The following is a 23748-nucleotide window of genomic DNA, read 5'->3' on the forward strand; positions in this document are numbered from 1 at the left end:
CACATCCTTGCAAGTGCCATATTGTAAACTGGGCTCTTTAAAATGTGAAAAGGTGAAAGTGGTCTAGAGGATAAGCCCCAAATTCAAGGTTGTGAGTTCAAGACCTCCAAGATACTTTCTCTTGACCTCAGGAAAAGGATGTCCATACTTGTTTCTTCTTAGGCAACAGACTTAAGAGTGATTTTGTAAGCTTCCAGCTTGCATAGCAATCTGATAAGGCATAAAATAAGTACTAGCTGACTTGCAAACAGTTTTTCCATTTGTGTTGATTTATTTTTCAGTCTGTTGGAATGTTTATTAGAAGTGATGCGCATTGCTTACTGCAACCAATATTTATTTTCTTTATTAAGTTGAATTTAATGAACACATAACATGACCTTTGATTTTACAGATGCATGTTTATTTCGTTGATTGTATGAGTTTATTTTCTCAACTAATGTAATAAAAGTTATTCTGAATGACTGTCCTTTTTTGTTTGAAGAAAATGTGTTGAGGTTTTGGCATAGCATAGTGTCATCATCATCATCATCATTGTTGTGTACAAATAAAACATTCAAAACAATGTATTAAAAACCAAACTGTCAAGCCAAGTACTAAAGAGGCACAAGGATATTGCTAAAGAGACCGGTAATACAATTAGAAAAATAAAATGTAAAGAAAGATCTATAATTCTGACACATGGTAATGCTTTAAATAGTCCTCTCATTGTGTGTTAATGGTTAAAGTGGAGACATACAGTATATTTTGTAATGAAGACTTAAATTTGTATGGCAACTTAAAGCCATATATGGGGATTAAGCACCAGAAATATTGTGAAGTCTCCCAAAAGACTCAGTGCACTTAAAAGGGCTTGGCACAGAAATGAAAGTAAAAATGGGAGCAAAACCTAATTTATCATTAGTTTTACATTGGATTGCATACACATGGCTCTGTTATTACTTGACTAATATTAAAAATAAAATTAAGAGACATGTTGATCCAAACTGTAATTATTCTTGTTTGCATTTTCTGGAGTTGGACATAAAAGAGTCATTTGGTGAAGTGTGATCTAAAGGCTAATTATTCAAAATAGATTAAGTACTATTGAAAAAAGTCTGGTATACATTGATGAAAAGCTTAGTAACCTGGCTAAATATTTGTTTAAGGCTTTTATTTACAAAAAAAAAATCAGTTGAGTATCTTATCAGTTACTCTTTTGGTTGTTTTTAATAAAAAATGACAATTTACTCAAAGATATTGAGACTAATAATTATAGATTTAGACAAGGATCTGCCTTGAACAAATACAATTTTAAGACAAGATCTGTCAACTTAGTGCACCAGTCAATTGTAACCCCCCACCCCCACCCCAGGTCCGGGAGAATACTGGGGTTAACCAGGGGAAATGGGCTGTGTTTTTACCTATCAGGTTGCCCTGCAGTGCTGGTTGAATGCGGTGGTTTTATCTTCGCTTAAAATATAGAGGGGAATGGACCTTACCTAGAGTCCCTGGGGTGTGGGGGCATTTGGCAGGGATTTTGCCATTGGATCGTCCGCGCAGGGTGGGGATTTTAGCCAGGGTGGGCTGTACTGAAAGTCAAAGTCCCCACTATTCCCCAGACCTGGGGAGGCCGTGGTTACAATTGTCTGGTGCATATCCACATGAACGTTGTATTGGTACTCTTAACAATTGAGCATACTGCGTGGATAGTCACCGCCCCACCTCAACCCCACAGAACTGTTGACACAAAAAAAATCTGCAGCCCAAACTCAATAATGCTGAAGTAAAGGCATGCATAGATTTCAGCTGGTAAAGCTGACTGGGTGACCAGCTCACACCCATCCTACCACAATCCACAAAAGTCTGCACAATGCAATCAATGATTTTACAGAATAGTAATGTTGTTTTAATGGCAAGGCATGGTGTGAAAAATAACACGGCAAAGTATGACTTAAAACTTACATTTCATAGGGTATTCCTATAAATGTTGAGAAAATGTTGACATTTAGTCCATGCATGCATTTAATCCGATGTAATGATTCATGCATGCCATGAACCGTATGATCATTTCAATGACTGTCAAGTGTATTTTCTGTGTGCTCACGATTTTTCTAGAGGAAATAGAGTGCTTCAACTATAAGAAAACATCTAAATATTCATAAAACGAACATTTTTTGAGGTTACAATAAATATTTGTCTTAAACAAGCACATTTAATTCAACACAATCCATTTCCTTGTTGTTACAATGGGCCTTCTTTACGCGGATTGAAAACGGTGTTAATCGCCGGGAGCCGCATCGCACTTTCGTATATCCTTACTACTATTTACGAGGTCTATCTCGAAGCTTGCCGGAGATGGCCGAGTTGTTACGATTGACACTGGCACCAGAGTGGTGAATGGCAAAATATCATTTTGCAATTATTTTTTAAAGAATCAAAAATAATATCTCAATTTCAAAGCGACCAAGGATGGAATAATCGTGTCTGTTGAGGCAAACCATCCACGACGACTATGCTGCCTGCACGTGCATACAGTTCAACTGTTTAAACCGCCCAGTGACTATATATGTATTAGCAATAAAGCATACTTTAACTAGTGTTCTAAAGTATAGTCTTTTCAGATATTTACCTCATTAGAAAAGCTTGAACCTAATTTAAACTTGGACTTTAGTTGGATGTTTTGTCGCCATCTCTCGTGTTTACATGAGACCTCATTTTGTGAAAATGTAAAAAAAAAGCGAAAAATCGTCATCGGCATAGTCGCATTTGTCGCGACGTCGTCGTCGTCCTCCTCCTCCGCATTCTCCTCCTCCTCATACTCCTGCTCATCCTCATTCTCATCCTCAATCTCATCCACCTTCTCCTCGTCATCATCATCATCATCATAATCATCATCATCATCTTTACTAGCGGCTCAATATAGAAGAAAAAGTATGAAATACGCCCAAATGCACCACGGCCGATTAGAAATTGTTAAAATTTTCTAAGGGGACTATCCCCAAATCCCCATGCTAACATTTTCAACCAAAGAATTTTCGGTTCGGAGGGAGGGATGCAAGTCAAAGGGTTACACCTTTAAGCTACGCCCCCTCAAACGTCAAATCCTGGAGCCATCCCTGATCATCATCATCAAGAGTAATGTCCACAGCAATTCTAGGTCAGGTCACTCCAACACAATACGTTTGAAGCCAATATTTGTTTCACTTTGCTAGAAAGGAGAACGTTTTTTTACGTCCTGTCCACATGAACATGATAAAAACTTCATTTCATATTGTATTGGAATGTGGTGGGTCCAGTTTTAGCGTTAGAGGGGTGCATTTTCGGGGGGGGGGGGGGGGGGGGGGAGGAACTTCATCCGAAACATACTTTTTTATTATCATACGGTAGTCTAGCTATAAACTTGGAATTTTCGAATGGTATAATCCATAACATAGACGCAATTAGTTTATGCATTTGTCCACGTTATTCAGTGATTAATGTTGCGTTATAGACTGATGGGGTCCCTAGACTTACCGAAATACGATTATTTACCGAAAGACGGATAAAATTACCGAAATACGCATGAAAGTTACCGAAAGACGCATTCTAATGGATTTATTTTTAAATAATCTTGTATATATAATGATTATACGCATTGTAGCCAAAAATTATAAAAAAAATATTTAGAAATAATGACTTTATTGACAAAAGAATTTCCCTTTTTTAGTCAAATAGAGTTATCTCCCGTCGTCAACCGAAATACGATTTATGGATATGGTCAAACTGGAGTAAACATGATAGAAATTTATCGAAAGACGCTTGCTATTGTATTTATTTTTAATATTCATATATATTTGATGATTTTACACATTGTAGCCAAAAATTATAAAATAATATCTAGAAGTAATGAGTTTTTTGACAAAAGAATTTCCTTTATTTAGCCAATAAGAGTATTCTCCTGTTCTCAACCGAAATACGATTTATTGATACACTGTATGTTTAAGGTGAAGTAAGAACATGACAAATATATACAGTTAGCTTAATACTAAATTTTTATTTTATTTTTCATCATTTCTCTACATACATGATATATACATTTGATTAACATCGAACATGGAAGGCTGCATAAAACATAAGTCATACACATAATAAAATTACATGAAATATTGAACGCTGCAAATACACAATAAAATGATTAACTTACAATATGTATTTAAATCATTGACAAAGACATATACATGTTAATGACAAAAGCTATGGTAAATGTACATTGAAAATTCACCTTGTGTTACAAACAAATGTGTCAGACATACAAACAATAAAATTGAGATTTAGTTATAAGAATATATTAATAATTACCTTTGAATGCACCATGCGTATACATAACCATGAAGAAAAGAAAGTTGTTGTTACCTAAGTTCATATGTGCATGGCAAAATGTTGCCCGAATTGAATTATGTTTCATTATTATGTGCAATATTTATTATTAACTATGTAGATATCTTCATCGTTGAAATCAAACAGTTAAAGTTAAAATACTTTATTTTTTATGGTTTAGCATGGTGCATTAGAAATAATAGCCTGCATTTCCAGTGTCTGCAATGGATTTGGACTAGTCCGAGTCTTCTGACGTACGTGGGCGCTTAATGCTGGTTGTGCGGACATTAACCGGGCGCGTTTGCGTTGTCCCGGTTTTCGGCCGTTGGTCCTTGGTAAAACCACAGAGGACAGACCGTCAGTGGATGTTACTACTGTAAGACTTAATACGTAAGTACACACTTGTACCATGTTCACTACTTATACCGTTCTTGGTATCGATATTGAAAGTATGTCTGTTAACATTACCGCGTCCATACTTGAGACATCCAACACCCCAAACGAAATGGAGACAAATGCAATGGGTCACAAGCAACTGATCATTGAAACTACAAACCGTACACCGTACGTCAAAGCTATGATGAAAAATGGCAAGGTCAATGAGGATATGCCTTCGGTCATGGCCACTGAAGTCGGACTGAAGTCCAAGATGGGATTTGTATCTGGGAAATGGTTATCTAGCTAACTACGATGTTGCTTTGGCAAGCAGAAAATCATGGAGAAATTATTTCATGAATTTGTATATATATATATATATATGACAAACGATATGCAAAAGGCATCAAGTCTGGAATATGTACATTTTAGAGTTTTATTTGTTATTATTTATTTTATTTGTTTTATCTGTTACTTCAAATCCGTAAATGTTAACAACCCAATGGGACATTTTCTATATTCGTGAGCATGAAGTTTGAGATGTATGGAAATATTTGTGAATGAATGAGAGACTGGAAAACAACCTTACACAGCAATCAAATGTCACCAGAGAGATGGTGCAATGATTCACGAACCGTGAATGAAAACTGTCAGAGTTATAAGAATTGGTGGTGTGTAACCTCAACTTATGTACCCTCTATACGTTAAATTAATTCAACAAGGCAACTTTATAACACAAACAAGATGAAAGTATTATAAATTATCCACTTGGGCTGCGTAAGTTTACTAAATAATAAATAAAATAATAATAACACATGTCCATAGTTTAGAGATTTCAAAACAAAGAAGGCAAGATGGCCGACGTAGAAGGTCGGCTGTCACCTTCTTTTGAAAACTTTGAAGATGAAGCACTTGATCCAAGAATACAGGTTCATTGTCTTTTGTAGACATGCTTATCAATCTAGTCAAACCAGTTATATCAACCGTTTCATGTTATTAGCATGAGTTTTCTCTTGAAATCCACCCTTTCTGAGATGAAATATTTTCACTCAAATTAATTGACTGAATAACTGCTTTATATATAATAATAATAAACCTGATCAAAACTCCTCAAGCCCAAGAGACAATCCTATGGCAAATGGCTTCCACATTCCCCAGTCCCCTCTGCTACAAAGATAAGTAGTCATACAGAGATCGCGAAAATCAACTGTCCTGACCGCGTAAATTTGGACTCGGACTGACTAAATTTGTGATGGGGTTGGTCCGTCTGTAAAAAATAATGAAGATTGAATTGTATCTTTTATCATACACCGCTTAAAAGTAAGAATAATTTATTTTTGTTTAACAGAAAATCACATTTTAACGTTTTTATCAATGATATTGTCAAATAATATGTTTACGAATCCGATGTCATTTTCCAGTAGTGTAGATGTCAGAATGCATTAGGTCAAACACCATGCAGCATTTGCCTCCCTTTGCAATACAATACAAAATAATGTTTACTAAGTAATGTGTATATATCGCGCGATGTTTTGAAACGCTGAAATGATAAACTTTTCTCATGAACATTGGAATGTTTTAAATGATACAAATGTAGTTCCAAGCAATAATCTTATTTTGTGAGTGTGAAAAAATGGCTACCTTAAAATTATATTCCATGACAAAACCTGGCAAAGCTGGTTTAATAATATTTTGTCAAATAAAGCTCTGTGACCTATTATTTGTGTTCAAGTTTAACTGGTTAATATCTTAATACGTTTTTATTTTTTGTAAATGTAAAATTAGCAACAAAGGCTTTGAAAAAGCAAGTTTTCAAACAAAAATTGTCGGACAGGCAAATTTTCTTTCGAACCTACAAAATATCAGAGGCTGTCGGTCCAAATAACCGAGACTTTTTCTGAACCCCGCGATGTCTGGTCATAACTTTAGTGTGAAATTTAATTAAATGCATTCTGTCTCTTTAAATTATCTCTTGCAAATTCTTTTTTTTTTCTACCTTCAGGAAGAACTTGAAAAACTCAACAAAGCATCTGAGGAGATCAACAGACTTGAGCTGGAGTTGGATGTAATTATATAGTCTACATTGATCCAAATTAGCATAAGCCTGCAATCCCTGCACTGGTAAAATGTTATCTGGGATATTTCTGGATTTGACACAGCAGGGCTTGTTAAATTTAATGATGCTAAGTACCAGTGTAAGAATTCAGGCTTGTTCATCCAATAGTCTAATCTCAATAGTCAATAGATTCAATTTTTAGCTATGTAGTGTTAGGAAGAAAAAAGTTGAGTTTATCCATTGTGATTCACTTGGTGTTGTCATAATGTAAAAACTTAAATGTTGGCCATATTTTATCAAAAAAACTTCGCACAGAAATTAGTACACATGTTGCAAGATAAAAAAAACACATGTATAACATAAGGCCCATAACTCTGACTGAAATAATTTTTAAATTAAGCCTTTTTCTTCAAAATAAAACAAAACAAGATGTGTGTAAGAATTTTCTTTGCAGTGATCCTGTTTTGAATACTTTGCTACATGTACATTCTTTTTTCGTTTTGTCTGAAAGAGAGGAAAAGTAATTTGATTCACATTGATCCACATTATATGTTTAATCATTTGTTTTCTTTTAATCGGGTAAATCTCAGATATATTCAATCAATATTTTCATTGACAGATGTGTTTCATAATTTTTTATGATCATAGTTATTACTTTCGTATAACTAGTGTAGTGTTTGATCTTTTGTAATATCACATCATGACATGTATGATTTCTTTTCAAAGGATCAGTATCTTGTAATTAGTCATTGGCGTAAAGATTCAACGCCGATAGAAATACAGCTAATTCCTACCTTTAACATACATTATGTATCTAAAACATGTACATATATTTTAACAGGATGCCCGGGCAGCATTCCGGCAAGTGCTTACGGATGCTACGCATGGACTTGACATTCTGGCAAAGAAACTTGGCAGCTGCGTGGAAAAGGCACGACCGTACTATGATGCCAGATTGAAGGCAAAAGAGGTTTGCAAATTTCTTTCCTTTGGTGTTGGTTGGAAAGTGACATGTAGCTTTTACTGATGAATAGAACCCCAAAATATGAAAACACAAAAAAGTGGTGACGTTAGCTCTATGTCGCTCTATATTGTGGACCAAAATAGATATTATAACCTCTGTGAGTGATATTGGTCTAGTGGGATAGGTGTCCCACTCTCACGGAAGAGGTGTGTTTAATCCTCACAAGGAGTACTTTTTTTGGCATCTCAAAAAGATACCACTCCAGTACTGGTTTGTACCCAGGCAACAAACTGGAGAGTGGCTTTTTTTAAAACCTTTTCCCACATTAACCACACCTTGTTCTAACTGCAGGTCCATGTGGAGACACAGAAGGCTGCGTACATGTTTGAGCGAGCCTGCAGCATGCATGAGGCAGCCAAGGAGATGGTCCAGCTGGCAGAACAGGGATACATGCAGCGAGAGGATAACTCTGACCCTGCCTGGCAGGAGATGCTTAACCATGCGACCATGAAGGTAAGTGGTTTCAGGGAGGAGATCATCTTTATCTATTTAGGAAGTTAGTTATTTAAAAAGAGAAAAATAATTAATTCAGTGTGGCTAGAGATGCATAACCATGCAACCATAAAGGTTTGTGTTTGTGGTGGGGGTTGGGGGATAAGATCATCTTCGTCTTCATAGGGAGTTAGATGTATGTCTGTAAGCTAGCAGAATAGGTTTACATGACGAGAAGATTTCTCTGATCCAGCGAGTCAGGAGATGCATAACTATTTAGAGAGTTAGATGTATGGATAACAGAACTCCAGCGGGCCTTTTCAGTAAAATTTTGGAAGAACCCTTACCTAGTTTGGGCCCTTATTATATAAGGCGAAAAAGCTCTGGCTGTCAGAACAGGGTATTTGTAGCTGGGATATAACTGTCCCAGTCTGGCAGGTGATGCTTAAACATGCATTCAAGAAGATTTGTAAGGGTGTGATCTTCATTTCTGTAGGAGGGCAGATGCCATGTGAAAGGCCATTTACAGAACAGAGCTAAGTACATTTGGAGGATAAATCTGAGTAAAATGGGAGGATAACTCTAATGAAACCCTGAGAAGAAATCTTCTGAAGTGTGTTTTCATTTTCTTTTTTTATCTGCTCAGTGACAATAAAAATTTACAAGCCAACCATGATAAGATCCAAGGATGCTAAAGTTATTGTCCAGAAGTATCTTACAATTATGTTTTATATTTTTATGTTTTCTCCTCTTTTCTCATTTACGCAGGTAAATGATGCGGAGACAGAGCGACATGAGAACGAGAAGGTCCATTTGCAAGCCATGAATGGGTTTAAAGAGGCCGAAGATCTTGTACAAAAATACCAGAAGGACCTCAAGCGATCTATTAACAAGTCCAAGTAAGCATGCTGCACCTCCTTGTTATGTCAGTAGAACCGCTCTTGTCAGTGCAGCTATCGGCTGTTTCATCAGGAATCATAGCCTTAGGAGTGATTTTACACAGTGCAGTGCTACCTAATCTAATTATGAAATCACTCCTTGGATTCTTTATGCAATGGCCACCTGGATCTTAATTGAATTAAATGCCATGCATGCTGTATCCTAGATCTACATTTGTGCTCAACTGGCATGGGAGATTAATGTGTCTGCTTGAATGTGAAAGTTAGGTTCTGCATGCTAAGGTTTGAACTTACATGAAGTCAAGTGTGCTGTTATGCAATATGGATGATTTTACATTTACAGTCCACTTTGCGGAAAGGTTGAAACTTGAAATTTATGATGCAATGCTACATTCTAGCGAAAAGGGCTGTAATATTTTAATGCTCCAAACAGTCATCGAAATTAGGCTTTCGGATGAACAAACCCGATTTCATATACTCTTGCTTGGCAATATTTTTAACAAGCCCTGCTATATAAAATTAAGAATTTGAGCAAGCCCGGATGACATTTTGCCAGTGCAGGGCTTGCGGGCTTGTGCTAATTTCGACCACTGCCCAAAGGAGGGGATATTACATTGCACCATCCGTTCATTTGTCTTCATGTCTGGGATATAACTTTGTCATGCACAGTGTGCTTTGCAAAATAACCTGGCACAGAAGTTTGGCACATATAGTTGACATGTCGTGTGCAACACATAGGTCATTATCTCTGGATGTGTTGCTTGAAAGTCACGATTCCCTACATCTTAGACCAGCACTCTGCCACACATTTTAACAATCATGGGCTCCTGCATGTATGCTTATAGTTTATGTTACCTCTTCCTGAATGTAAGCATATTCCATTGGTCTGTGGTGCATCTCCGCAACATTGGTCAGTTACAATAACAGATGTCCTAGAGGTTTGATTTTGGCTCGCATGTCATGTATCAAGAGAAATTAGTTTTTGGTTTCCAACCAGAAATCATGGCTGAGCATGATTCCCATCTGCTATTGCATGCAAAATAGATAAATATTTTATAGTTCTTATTAATGCGCTATGATATGTTTTTAGCAATCTAATTGGCATTGTACACCATGGGGCGATCTCATCAACATTCACACAACAGAATATTTAGAACTTATGTTGAATATCATGTCAGTGTTGCAAATTAAATTGAACACATACATGCCATATTTTCTGGAGACCATATTGGGGGATTTTTTCAGAAAGGCTGAAAATTCAGAGGGATTTTGGTAGTATTCAGGGGGATTTTTTAGCAGGTCTAAGTTGGCAAAATTTCAAATTATTTTTAGACGCAAATACGAAAAAATGTATTCACATATATTTTGCTATGAAAACCTCTAACTTTTTCATTATACAGAATTATTTTATGTCATGATTTATCATATTCTTATGATACACTACACTGTCATGTCATAGTGTAATATTGTAAATAAAATTTAACTTCCTCCAAAGTCTTTTAAAAAATTCTGCTTAATACTATCAGCTATGATGACGTTCAGTTACTAAGAGAATGGAATGAAAATTATTAATTTCTTCCTTTTCCAAAATAGTTATATTTCTTTGCCTTTGATCATTACATAAAATTAATTGATCATTTGTTGTTAAGGTTTCCCATTTATCAAACCCTTTTTAAACAGTCATTTAACCCTTGTGGAGTTGTTTCTTTACACTCAGTTTCACTGACATGCTGTGGTTTCACTTTGTCATTATTGCCTAATGTAAAATATCTAAAAAAAAATAAAGAATTTTTTTTTTTTTTTTTTAAATTCCGGGAGATTTTTATCTCCCGCCATGAGACCGGGGGATGGATCGAAATTCCGGATTTTTTCCCCCACCGGGGGATATGGCATGTATGTGAAAGTTTTGCTTTTAAAATAAGGTAAACTATGTGAGAACTGACAAATACAACTATTAGTTCGATATAGAAAATCTTTCTACACAAAAAGGGACTGTACAATACAATGGTGATAAGATAGCCCCCATATTTTTCAATTTTCATACTGGTTGCCATCTGCAGGCCTTCTCTTCCTTTGAATGAAATCTTTTAGCTTGTGCTATCCTGCATACGAGCATGAATTATGAGAAAAGCTGTCTGGCCGTAGAATTATTTTGTTAGCATGGTCGGAGAAAATGCATGAGGAATATCTATAATAATAGATCATTTAACTGAATAAGTGAATATATATAGGATCTGTTACAAGTCATCATGTAATAAACTAATTTATTCAATGAGTTCAGGAAATATGTTAGTAAACGAACCTTTGGGAAGCTTGCTAACATATTTCCTGGACGAGTTGAATTGAATTAAATTGTGCATTATATGATGATGAGTGTCAGATTATTTTATCACATGCTTTTTCTATTAAAAAATAGCCAAAACGACCTACCTGTGTCACCTACTCTAGTGATGAGCCGAATACGAAATAACACTTTTTAGATACAAAATGAGAAATAAATGTATGACTTGAGAGAATGTTGCCAATTAAGTAATTGTTTTTGTCAATTAATTTTTTACAAACATGCTGAGTGATATTTTTTGTGACAAATAAAAATAATAAAAATAAATGTTATATTACACATGTGTAATACAGACAAATTTTATACCTGAGTGTGATATAAGGTAGAAATGAGGTAAAGCATGTGATAAATATAGGATCTGACACAAGTTGTCATTTAATACAAGATTTTATTAAACGAGTTCATGAAATTTGTTAGTAAGCGAGCCTCTGGCGAGCTTACTAACAACTTTCATGGACGAGTTTAATAAAATTCTTGAATTAAATGACAACGAGTGTCAGATCTTTTTTATCACATGCTTAAAACGGTGTTTTTATTACCAATTAAGTTCTGTTTTCTGAACCGATTGTTTGACAGCCAAAGTACTCAGAGTAGAATGTCAACGATGTGCCATATAAATAGTTCCAAATTAAAATGACAAAAGTAACTAGCAGTTATCAAGTTTTAAAAGCTGATAAAGCGCTTAAGAAGTCACAAATACAAAAGTGTGTAGTAAAATATCCAACAACATGAATAACAAACGATTTTAACCAAAAATCCCGATAAGTACACAATTTGATGACGTCACACTCAGAGTACATGCATTCACGCGGTTTATGTGACCTAAATCGGTCTGTCAAGTTTTCTGTGTGCACGGATTTAAAAGTTATTCGCTGTCGCTTTCTACGATGATTTTGCAGCGTTTTCTTGGTGTACATGGCGTTTCACAACATGCAGATGATAACGACGAAACCTTACTCTGTACTGCATGGATGTTGCTGTTGAAAAAGTTAATTTCCACCAGCAATGTTTCCAGAGAACATGATGTTCTAGCCGCCATGGGATGTGTAATGAGATGTCTGTGCTGCGGAATTCGTATTTGTGTTTTCGGTAACCGACAGCTGATTAAATTGGCAAGCAAATGGCATTGATTGCATATTGCTTGTGTTGGTCAAGATGGAGATGTTTGAAATGTTCTTGTGGTGTTTGTCACTATTGTGGCTGTATTTGTTGACTGACTGGATATTTCTGTGACTAGTAATCTGCATTATCTGGTTGGCGGAACATTGTTATCAGAAAGTTTGTGTACAAGATGCTTTCTGGCACTATGATTCGTTAGCCATTTCTCTCCCGAAAGTCTTACAGCTTCATTATTACGGTAAGTATTTGCTGTCATTTAAACCATTTTGTTTACAAACAATGCGGAGGGATATCTAGGTTGCGTGTGATTAGTCTGGCCAATCGAAATGTCTGATAGGTTATCTTACACATGTGTAAGATAAAAATATTCGTAATGGGTATATTACACGGAAAACAAGGGTAAGCATGTGATAAAAATAAATATCAAATGGCAAAAAACTGTAATATATAAAATGTAAAGTAAAGTTTTTGTATTTGTTTCGATAAGCAGCGTTTAAAATTGGCAGTGTTTTCCTTCAAAATATATTAAGATATCTTTACAGTGACTCAAATAAAGAATAAACTTAATTGTATAATCTTTCTAAGATATTTGATTATGGTGTACCATGTCCTAATTTTGTTCTCGACAGATGTTCAATTCGACGTAGCTTTCTGAGGCTTAGTGATATTGTTAACCAGTATGAAATTGAACTATTGTAAGTGAAATGTGGTGTACAGTGTTGTATTTTGTATAGCCCTTTCTCTTTTTTATGATTCTTAAGATATATAGGTTTAATTTCACTTAAATGTAAAGAATTAGACTGAGTTGTACATGATTTATATGTAGCCCGCATAGGAGCTCATTTCATCAATCAAGTTTTCTGTTTAATGTTTCAATTGTGTTTAGCCCTGTAGTAGGTTTGAATTCATCTGGGAGAGTGGAGGGGGGTATAATAGAAGTAAAGGTTTTGTCACAGCCTTGTTGTTGTCTATGTCGTGCATTGTTGTTAACCTTGACCATGACTTTACTTTCATATTAACACCTTGTCCATGGTAAAGATTAAACGTGATATTCATATTGTATGAACATGTAAGGGGTCATGAAGTAAATTTTTTTTTCAATATTGCACTCTGATTGACTAGGATTATTGCAACGTCATGAAACTAATGATAAATGATGATACAAAATTCAGCTATTCTTTTATTCAAATGGGTTGTCAATAACAGATACTCAATGGTAATGAATATTTTTTAAATGTGAATATAATTTTTTCTTGCATTTATGCTGTATGAACGCAGTAGGAAAAACAATCAAATGACCAACAAGTGCTAGTGTGTTTCATGGACTTTCCTCGCATGCCCTACTGCAAACGTACAGCATAAACACAAGAAACAATGCGATCAATCCTAAAATAATGTTCAAGGGGTTGTGTGTTTGGTCCTCACCTAGGAGAACTTTCTCAGTGCCTCCCAACATGGACATTACAGACTCAAGCATGATTCTATAAACTATAAGAAATAAGAATAAACTAAAAATGAACATGAAATGTTATTTATATCTTACCCATGAAACTGGCTTATGTGTAGCAAGGCCAATAACTGTGTATTGTTACGATTAAGGTGCTCTTATTAAATTTTTGCCATGAAATCACTGAATTTAGTATCACATTATCGGTACATTAATGATGTTCTGTTTGTGTTTAACAGATGTAATATCATTTCATTTAAGGCCATACTTCGAGATGAAATCCAAGGTTAATCAAATGATGGAGGTAAGTCAAATTCATCAATATCTTTTTTATCATTATGTTTTTCTTAGTTGTTTTTTTAAATAGATGACTCAACTCAAATTTTGTTACTGCTAATCTTTCATTGGGAAAATCAATAACATTTTTAATTAAACATGTATGCTTTTCTCTCCAGGATCGCAAAAAAACAGTCACTGACTTGGAAAGATCTGTTGGAAAGACCAAAAAGTCCTACTCTGACGCATTGAGGAACTTAGAAGAAATAAGTGAGGCAATTCACCAAAAACGCTTAGAAATGAGAAACCAAGCAGAATTAGGAGAAAGGGGCACAGGGGTGGGATCTGAATCCCCGTCCCCACCCCCTATGCGGGGCAAGGTCCATGTGTCTATTGATGGAAAATCGGTCCATGTCGCTAGCAGTTGTAACATGGGCAATAGTGGTACTACTGTCACATCTGCTCAGTTTTCTATTAGTAGTTCTAGTCAAGAGTTCCGACCTCCATCTGTGATTTATTCCTCTCCTGAAAAAGCAAGAAATGCCAGTTATCGAAAAGCCATAGAAGCAAGAACTGCTGGTTCTGAGTTGGAGGATATTAGTGAAGATATGAGTGTTAACTTAGATGATGAGTTTATGGCTCTGCCTCATGGTAGAAGTGATGGAGACAGTGTTTTTCAAGACAATGGTGAGAAAAGTTTAGATAAACCAGATTCAGCTATGACAGAATACTCACAGGGTAGATATGATGAAAGGACATCTTTGTCAACAAAAAACAAAAAGCCCTCTAAACTTAAAGGTCTGATTTTAACTCCAGTAGGAGCTGGATTGGACCCCCTCCAAGCAAATTTGAGAACATCAATGAGACCCCATGTATCTAATGCAAAAACCGTTCAATCCCGACCTAATTCCTACCCCTATTCTCACAATTGTCAGCAGATACCTGAATCTGAAACTGCTGCAGTTCTTCCGCTTTCTGAGAGCTCTTCTGTAAAGGAGGAGCGAAAGGTCCCAACTGATATTCCTACGCCAGGTTCGACCACTTCCAGTCGACGTTTGCTAAAAGTCCCCTCAGTGCAAGACTTTGATGAAGGCACCATCTCAGACTCAGAAAGTATCACTAGTGGTGCCATGTTAGATGACGACCAAGTGGAATTTCTTACTATGGATTTCTCAAAGCAATCCTTAGATGACGCGGACAGTGATTCTTTTGATTACAATAATGGAAATCTGCCCCCAAATTTGAGTCATCTGCAAAACTATTATAGGAAAATGTCTGACGCCAAACAGCAGGATTTTGAGGAAGTCAACTTACATGACAATTAAGTGCAAGAAAATTGAGTCTTGTTGAACTACAAGTTTTTAGAATATTTGTTTTAGAAATGTACTAGGAAGTCCTAATTTTTAAACTTACATCAATGAGATGGTCAAAAATAGCACATGCTTGAAACCTTTAATGTACCGGTATGACTAATTGTTTTCAAGGCTTAATGAAAATCTTACTTTTAAATAGCAGTGCTTGTTATTAATTAATTTTTTAATTAAGTGGTAAAAATTGAACTGGCTTTTTTATCAAAAAATCTTATTTCCATGACCAATAATTTTGAGTTCATGTGTAAAGACAGCATTATATTTTTTGATATGCAGAAGATGCTCACATAAGGTGACAAAAATATAAATGTATGCTTGAAAAATGTATTTAAAGGGGTTAAAACTCTGCTAATACTGTATTTCCTCAACAGAAGACGAGAATTTTCAATACGAGCTAGTATGAGGCTGATAATACGTCACTTTTCATGATTTTTTTTTATTTTGTCCCTGTCACAGCTGAGTCCACCTGTTTAAAAAAACTGGTAAAATACGCAAAAACTTCATAACAAAGATACATGTATCATTAGCATTGTGATACATCAGTAATTAAGATTCAATGCTTTGTACACAATGATGTCTAATTTATGTAAGTTTTTGACAGTTTCCTTTTTTCTTGCAGTTGTATTATCTGGTGTCTAGTTCCTTTAAAACTTCTGCCAAACATAGGCTGTGTTTTGATAAATATTTAAAAGCATAACTGATAGTAACATAATGACGTTGAATACACATGATACTGATGAAGAAGAACTACAGGTTACTCAGTAGGAAAATGCACATGTTCTCAATATTCATAAGTTCACTGGTCATATTAAATTCTAGTTAGCTTAACAAGTTGTGTTCAAAACCACAATTTTGAAAATCAAAAATCTTCATTGCCTCTTTACATTTGTTGCTATCACTTGAATTTCAATTTATGGTTATATAAGTAAAAAACATTATGGTTTTCAATGAAAACTTTTCATGCCCTCTTTTAGGGACATAGCTTTACTTAGCTTTCTATTAATGGGATTTGAACTGAATTTAGATACTTGTTATTCCATATGTTATAGCTCAAATGTGAATTATATTCTTCTGTCTCAGATGGTAATTCATTTTTAATGGTTTTTTGTTGTGAACCTGTAATTTTTTCTTCTATTTTCAAGAAGGTTAAATGTAGTGAAAGAGTGTTGTACTTGTATATGATTGTTGGTGTCAATATTGTATCATCAGTTAATGTATGGTAAATATCAGGATAGCATTTACAGACATGTGCTTAAGCATTTATACACAATGTAACTTTGGTGATCTGATATACCTTTATTACATAATATTATTAGCCAGTTTTTGATTTGGAATAGTTGGATCTTTTTGTATTCTACCAAAGTGTATGAATGTCAGCATAATTTTTAACTTTTATTTTAGGTGGTATTGTTTTTCATACTGAGCTTTACATTCTTAAACATAATATCATTTATAAGCCCGTCAAAGAAAGAGAGTGGAGATAGCCTTGTTGGTCTTGGCATCATAAGCATGCATTAGTCTTTACTTAAAAAAAAACATTCCAAGATATTCAATTTAAATTTGATATCCATCTTGCCTGAGACCATCATTGGCAACCATGGTACTTTCTTCCTTTACACTCCGTGATAAATATTGTGGGATTAATGACTGACAAAATCTCGTTTTAATGAATATATATATATGAGGCAGGGGATATGAGGCAGGGGAGACAACTCTTCTTCCATAGAAATTTCATGTTTCAATTAAATACTGATTAATACCCCTGCATTGTCAGTTATCTCTAAAGGAGAGTTGCCAACGTAACTGTTTTAAAATTTGTAGTGATTTGGTGACAGAGTTCAATTCAAGCATTGGCCAGACATATTTATTCAGGGATGCATATTTTCACATTGATTCATTTAGCAACAAAAAAACTGCCTCATAAATTATTCATGATTACAAGATTTTCTTAGCAAAATTGCCCAAAGTAAACAACAAATCAAAGCAGAGTAGTGTATCGGGTATACCAGACGATGGCCAGAGAAAATCATGGCCCATAACTCTAGCTTAATAGTTGTTGAGTTATGTCCTTTGTTGGAGTGGGGGAAAACAGACAGGTGTTTGCGCTCTGTTGTGCTTTCGTAAAGGCAAAGTCTTCTTATGACTGTTGCCATATTATATGTAAAGCATTCATCTAAGTATGGTCATGAATATGAAATATTGTAAAAGGAATAACAGTCTTTGTCAGACATTGAAATAACTCACAGAGATATTTACATTTTTGTATACTAAATTGTAAAGTTAAAAACAATTTTCTTGGTAACAAAATATGCATTTCTGTTTTTACTTTTACTCTGTATTAATTCAACTTCTGATAAGCAAAGAATCTCATACATGTATAAATGCTTTGCTCAATAAATTACCATTGTCCATACACGTTCAAAATATAAATCGACCTACATGTACCATCTATCTATTGATTTACATGTATCATGGGTCTATAATATAGGTATGTTTATGTCTAAAAAAGGAAAGATTAATAACATTTGCCTCTGGATAACCAATATTGTGACATGAATTCTTTGCTATCCCTTCATTCTTTTAAACGGATCATTTGATATTCATTTGCTAAGCTGTTTTTGCCAAGATCTCATCTTTTATGTTAAATAATGGAGTATTAAGCTTATAATTGGCTTGTGTCACTTTCTGAATTTGTTCTCATATTTGCATTTATATGTTTTAATTTCTGATAATTATGATTGAATTTAGGTCTGATATTGCTATGAAGATTTTACTAGGCAGCATAGTTATTTGATTAAATAAGACTAAAAAGAATGGGATTTGTCTCTCATAATTAATGGAAATATATTTGAATTTATAAGAACTTTCTAAAATTGAGAAAAAAAAGGTTGATGAAAGTGGTCTAGTGGTATATGTGTCCATCTCTCACTAAAAAGGTTGTGGGTTTGAACCCTGCCAAGACACATTCTCCTCCATCTCTCACTAAAAAGGTTGTGGGTTTGAACCCTGCCAAGACACATTCTCCTCCATCTCTCACTAAAAAGGTTGTGGGTTCAAACCCTGCCAAGACACATTCTCCTCCATCTCTCACTAAAAAGGTTGTGGGTTTGAACCCTGCCAAGACACATTCTCCTCCATCTCTCACTAAAAAGGTTGTGGGTTTGAACCCTGCCAAGACACATTCTCCTCCATCTCTCACTAGAAAGGTTGTGGGTTCAAACCCTGCCAAGACACATTCTCCTCCATCTCTCACTAAAAAGGTTGTGGGTTCAAACCCTGCCAAGACACATTCTCCTCCATCTCTCACTAAAAAGGTTGTGGGTTCAAACCCTGCCAAGACACATTCTCCTCCATCTCTCACTAAAAAGGTTGTGGGTTTGAACCTTGCCAAGACACATTCTCCTCCATCTCTCACTAAAAAGGTTGTGGGTTTGAACCCTGCCAAGACGCATTCTCCTCCATCTTTCACTAAAAAGGTTGTGGGTTCGAACCCTGCCAAGACGCATTATCCTCCATCTCTCACTAAAAGGGTTGTGGGTTCGAACCCTGCCAAGACACATTCTCCTCCATCTCTCACTAAAAAGGTTGTGGGTTCGAACCCTGCCAAGACACATTCTCCTCCATCTCTCACTAAAAAGGTTGTGGGTTTGAACCCTGCCAAGACACATTCTCCTCCATCTCTCACTAAAAAGGTTGTGGGTTTGAACCCTGCCAAGACACATTCTCCTCCATCTCTCACTAAAAAGGTTGTGGGTTTGAACCTTGCCAAGACACATTCTCCTCCATCTCTCACTAAAAAGGTTGTGGGTTTGAACCCTGCCAAGACGCATTCTCCTCCATCTTTCACTAAAAAGGTTGTGGGTTCGAACCCTGCCAAGACGCATTATCCTCCATCTCTCACTAAAAGGGTTGTGGGTTCGAACCCTGCCAAGACACATTCTCCTCCATCTCTCACTAAAAAGGTTGTGGGTTCGAACCCTGCCAAGACACATTCTCCTCCATCTCTCACTAAAAAGGTTGTGGGTTCAAACCCTGCCAAGACACATTCTCCTCCATCTCTCACTAAAAAGGTTGTGGGTTTGAACCCTGCCAAGACACATTCTCCTGGCCTCTAACCTACGACACAGCTACTGGTTTCTATGCAGAAAAGGATTTGACAGTGATGTACATCAAATTACAGAGGTCTTTCCTGAAAGTAGTATTAAGTAAAAATGAATTGTTCTTGTAGACTATGAGGCAGATTTGAGATAGAGTAGACCTTTTACTGCTGGGGCCATGATTACAGACAGTCTCAAGTCAAAGTCTAGACTCCGACAAGCACTTTGATTATATTAAAAAACATTATTTCTCTTCTTTTTTTTTACAAAATAAAGGTAATTAATTTAGCAATTTAAAATAGTAGTTAAATTCATCAAATTTCATTAGCAATACTCAACTAGAAGGAAAATAACAATGCAGTGAAGATAAGAATTTCTAGCATGGTTAAATTTTTGGATCTACTAATCTGAGGTGGGAGTATTGCAGTTTTACCACTTGAGCCTGAACTCTGACTTGAGATTGTTCGTAACCATGGCTTCTGGACTTAACCCTGTAGTATCATTTTCATCATCAAAATCTAGGTCAAATATTAAGGCCAAATTTTGTCTAGTGTCTTATTCCTTTCATTAATTAAACTGTGTTGACCCAATTATCAAGAAATTCAGTCAGAATATTTCTTAGCAGATATATAGGACCAGTGTGAATATGTGTCACATTTGGTGGAAGTAGGTTAGCCCCATGTGAATATTGGTCATATTTGGTCAAAATATAGACTGGACCAGTGTGAATATTGGTCAGCAGCATTACCCGCTATAAACAAACACCCTGCAAAACGTCATTTGTCAAAATGAAAATCTTTTATGTGGTTTCTACATTAACCCCTTGTCTATAGAATAAACCATTATAAATGTTCCAATTTACTATCACAAAGCTTGTGCTGTTATGTCCGCATAAATATTTAATGCCAGTGACTTGATGCCTCCGCAAATGCATTTGATCGTATCCAAAGATCTGATAAAACATATCAAGGAGAATCTGATTACCCTATTTATGGGGAGTGCTTTGTTTGTTTTGAAGCTAATGTGGTGCTCTTAAAGTGCTGAATATTGAGTGAAATCTTTATTAAAACACTACACTTAAATTCCTGGAAGAATTCCAATACTGCAGCTTTTTGTTTCAAACACTTGTTTTACGTTGTTATTTGTTTAAAATATCAATAAGTATTGCTACCAGTATACAGATAATCGTCATCTTATTGCAATACCTCGATATATGCTTTTATTTCTAAATGCAGTTTTTTAAGCATTACATAATCCTCGTGAGCTTCAAGGAATTTGATCGCGTGCCCTACTGTGTTGAACGCATGAAAACATGCGATAAATACTTGAATTTACATTTAAAAAAATATAGTCATTGCTATTAAACATTAGCAGTTTATTCTGCAATTGAGTATTTGTTCTTAAAAAAGCGTAGCCGACAACATAACGTTTGTATAAAAGAATAGCTGATTTTTGTAACGTCTATTATTGGTCAAAATTCGGCGAGTTTATCCTATCGGAGCGAAGAAATTCCTTGCGTACTATACAATATGAACGTCCATTCGGAACTCCTCGGCCATTTTATCGAAAACAACCTCGGATGTATGCCGGTACATAAGTTGAAGTAGTTCGTAATTTTTTTAATAATATCATTAATGAAATGTAGTGTTTACGAGTTGTTTTTATTGATCCAAGTTTAAATTGATAGCCAGTTAAGTGTTTTATTGCAAACATAATTAAGATTCCCAAGAGTTAAGTCATAAAGTTTAACTGCCATATAAGATTACTACGCGATCTATTTGCAGCGGACTTAAACGTACCACTTTCTGAGTATGTAAACCGTCCAAATACATCCGAGGTTGTTTTTGAAAAAATGGCCGAGGAGCTCCGAATGTATGAACGTCAAGTTTTACCTACACACACGACTAGGAGAATGTAAATATTCAGTTACTGCACTAGGGAAACGCTATATGTTCCAAGATCATAATTATTCAGAAGCTACATCATTTTAAAAAGTTACAGTTAAATATAAAGACAAATTAAGCGCTTAATATGTCATTCTTAGTAAGTATTTTACGATTTAGCTAAGGAATAATACATAACATGAACGAATCGAATTTGAGAATTTTAATGTTATATGTACTACCTCGTATTGAAATATTTAATCTTTTAAATGTTTTTGTTATAAATATTTTCATATTTAAGGGAGGCCAAACTTATAAAGATCGTAAGGCTTCAAAGATCGTAAATTTGTAGACGTAGCCTCATTATGGTCGTAAACTGCGTTTCCTGGCCAGTGTTATAGATAAAAGTTAGACTCATTGATTGTTATGAACATTGCATTGCATATGTATTGAACTGAGATAAACTATCTGATGTTTTAAAGGTATTAAAGTACATTCTGCCATATCGTTAACAGCTGATCATGAAATGGTTTTCAGAAGCAAATGCTCTACTAAAAGCCATACTTGTATCTTTGGTATTACGCAGATTTCTTATGGTGGAACATTTCTATAACTCAGTTTTAATGCATGTTTAAATATGGAGCACCTAAAGAGATAACAAAGTTACCGATCTGATAGAATGTACCTTTTACAATGCGTGTTTTGAAGAAGAATATGTTATCATTATTTCTGTAAATATTTTTTTGACACATGTAGTTGTTGATTATTAAAATCAGTGAAATTTTGCATATGTGTTTTCTATAACATTATTGTCACCGAGCGCATATTTCTGAAAATAGCAACCACAAACTAGTCATTCTACTTCCCAGTATTTATTTTAAATAACGAACAAATTACAATTGATGAATATAAGTAGATTTCCACAGATTGTCACTCAAAATAAATTATTTGTATAATTTCCATGTGTAATGGAATGTCTTTAAGGCCCCAATTTCTCGAAATTTCTTAAGCATAGCAAGGTTAAATATCATTATACATTAAGCCAAATAACTAAATTCAAAAAGCCTGATATCAATTATGTTTCGAATGTTTTCCTTTAAAAGTCTCAAAACTCTTGAAATAAGAAAATTACAAAATTGATATCAAACAAAAATAGTGAGCTTTAGCTTGAACCTGTTATCATTAGAGAAATTAGGGCTGTGCCGGTATTCATAAAACATTCGAATTCTTAACGTTTTTAAAGTCAAATTTAAACAAAAGTTATTTTAGAATAAACATATGTTTATTTAATAACATATTTAAGTTAGGAAATGAGTTAAATTGTTTTATGAATTTCCGACCCTGTCTTAAACATATGACACATTTGAAAATACAATAACGTAACAATGCATTTTGAAATAAAGGTACAAATCTAGTTTACAAAATGGTATTGTTATATTTTTAATAGCACACTAATGAAAATTGAAAGATACAAACAGACTAACACAACAAGATACATGCATTCATCACTCGCACAGTAAACGTTAACCAGTAGTGTGTGTTTTTTTCTTCAGAAAAATGCCTTCCAACGCTGTTGAATGCAGTAAACCGACCACCATCGATCCGCCGTATTGGAACGCTCAGTGACATCACAGTGGCAATGACTTGGTCGTTAACAAGTGTTCACGCGCTGAACATCACAATTAACCCACCATCTATCAATACATTATACAACTAGAGAGCTTTCGTTACTTAATATACAGTATCAACATTATTCTACTGTTTCAAATTAATTCAGCGTTTCGAGATTTGGAAGTATTGATTAGTGGCAGCGCTAAGTTGTTAACTCCGGGTGTGCCACTTATCATTGGCAGCCCACAACAGACAGAAATGCGAATGCCAACATTTGCTGGATGACAGTGATGTATACTAATGGCCAAAAGTCGTGTCCGGTATGGGTCTCATTTGTGCCTTGCAAATCCTCAATGCCAATATTCAACACATTACTGTACCGGCAGTACTGGCTCAACTTCCAAAATTCTTTTTTCATTGAATGCATATTAATGTCCTCTTTCCATCGATACCAAATTTATGAGTGTGCGATATAAAAAACAA

The 23748-nt window shown here is 35.1% G+C and overlaps 3 protein-coding genes across 4 annotated transcripts; 2 read left to right on the top strand and 1 right to left on the bottom strand.

Moving 5' to 3' along the window:
• Window positions 1-2596: 2596 nt before the first annotated feature.
• LOC128235900 (trigger factor-like) lies at window positions 2597-3230 on the bottom strand. Its single transcript, XM_052950688.1, has 2 exons — window positions 3212-3230; window positions 2597-2892 (listed from the first exon to the last, which is right to left on the bottom strand). Exons 1-2 carry the CDS (start codon window positions 3228-3230, stop codon window positions 2597-2599), a joined length of 315 nt encoding a protein of 104 aa, XP_052806648.1.
• A 2329-nt stretch (window positions 3231-5559) lies between these two features.
• Window positions 5560-22440, top strand: LOC128234070 (SH3 domain-binding protein 5-like). 2 transcript variants are annotated; one of them, XM_052948058.1, is made up of 8 exons: window positions 5560-5639; window positions 6713-6775; window positions 7608-7736; window positions 8082-8243; window positions 8991-9121; window positions 13211-13276; window positions 14290-14332; window positions 14484-22440. In XM_052948058.1, exons 1-8 carry the CDS (start codon window positions 5565-5567, stop codon window positions 15627-15629), a joined length of 1815 nt encoding a protein of 604 aa, XP_052804018.1. In that variant the 5' UTR covers window positions 5560-5564; the 3' UTR covers window positions 15630-22440. The 2 variants fall into 2 exon arrangements, with proteins under 2 accessions (XP_052804018.1, XP_052804020.1); XM_052948060.1 differs by lacking the exon at window positions 13211-13276.
• LOC128235901 (putative uncharacterized protein ENSP00000383309) lies at window positions 18587-19789 on the top strand. The gene has a single exon (XM_052950689.1). It carries the CDS (start codon window positions 18587-18589, stop codon window positions 19787-19789), a length of 1203 nt encoding a protein of 400 aa, XP_052806649.1.
• Window positions 22441-23748: the final 1308 nt, after the last annotated feature.

Source organism: Mya arenaria, chromosome 5 (genome assembly GCF_026914265.1).
Source record: "Mya arenaria isolate MELC-2E11 chromosome 5, ASM2691426v1".
Classification (NCBI taxonomy): Eukaryota; Metazoa; Mollusca; class Bivalvia; order Myida; family Myidae; genus Mya; species Mya arenaria.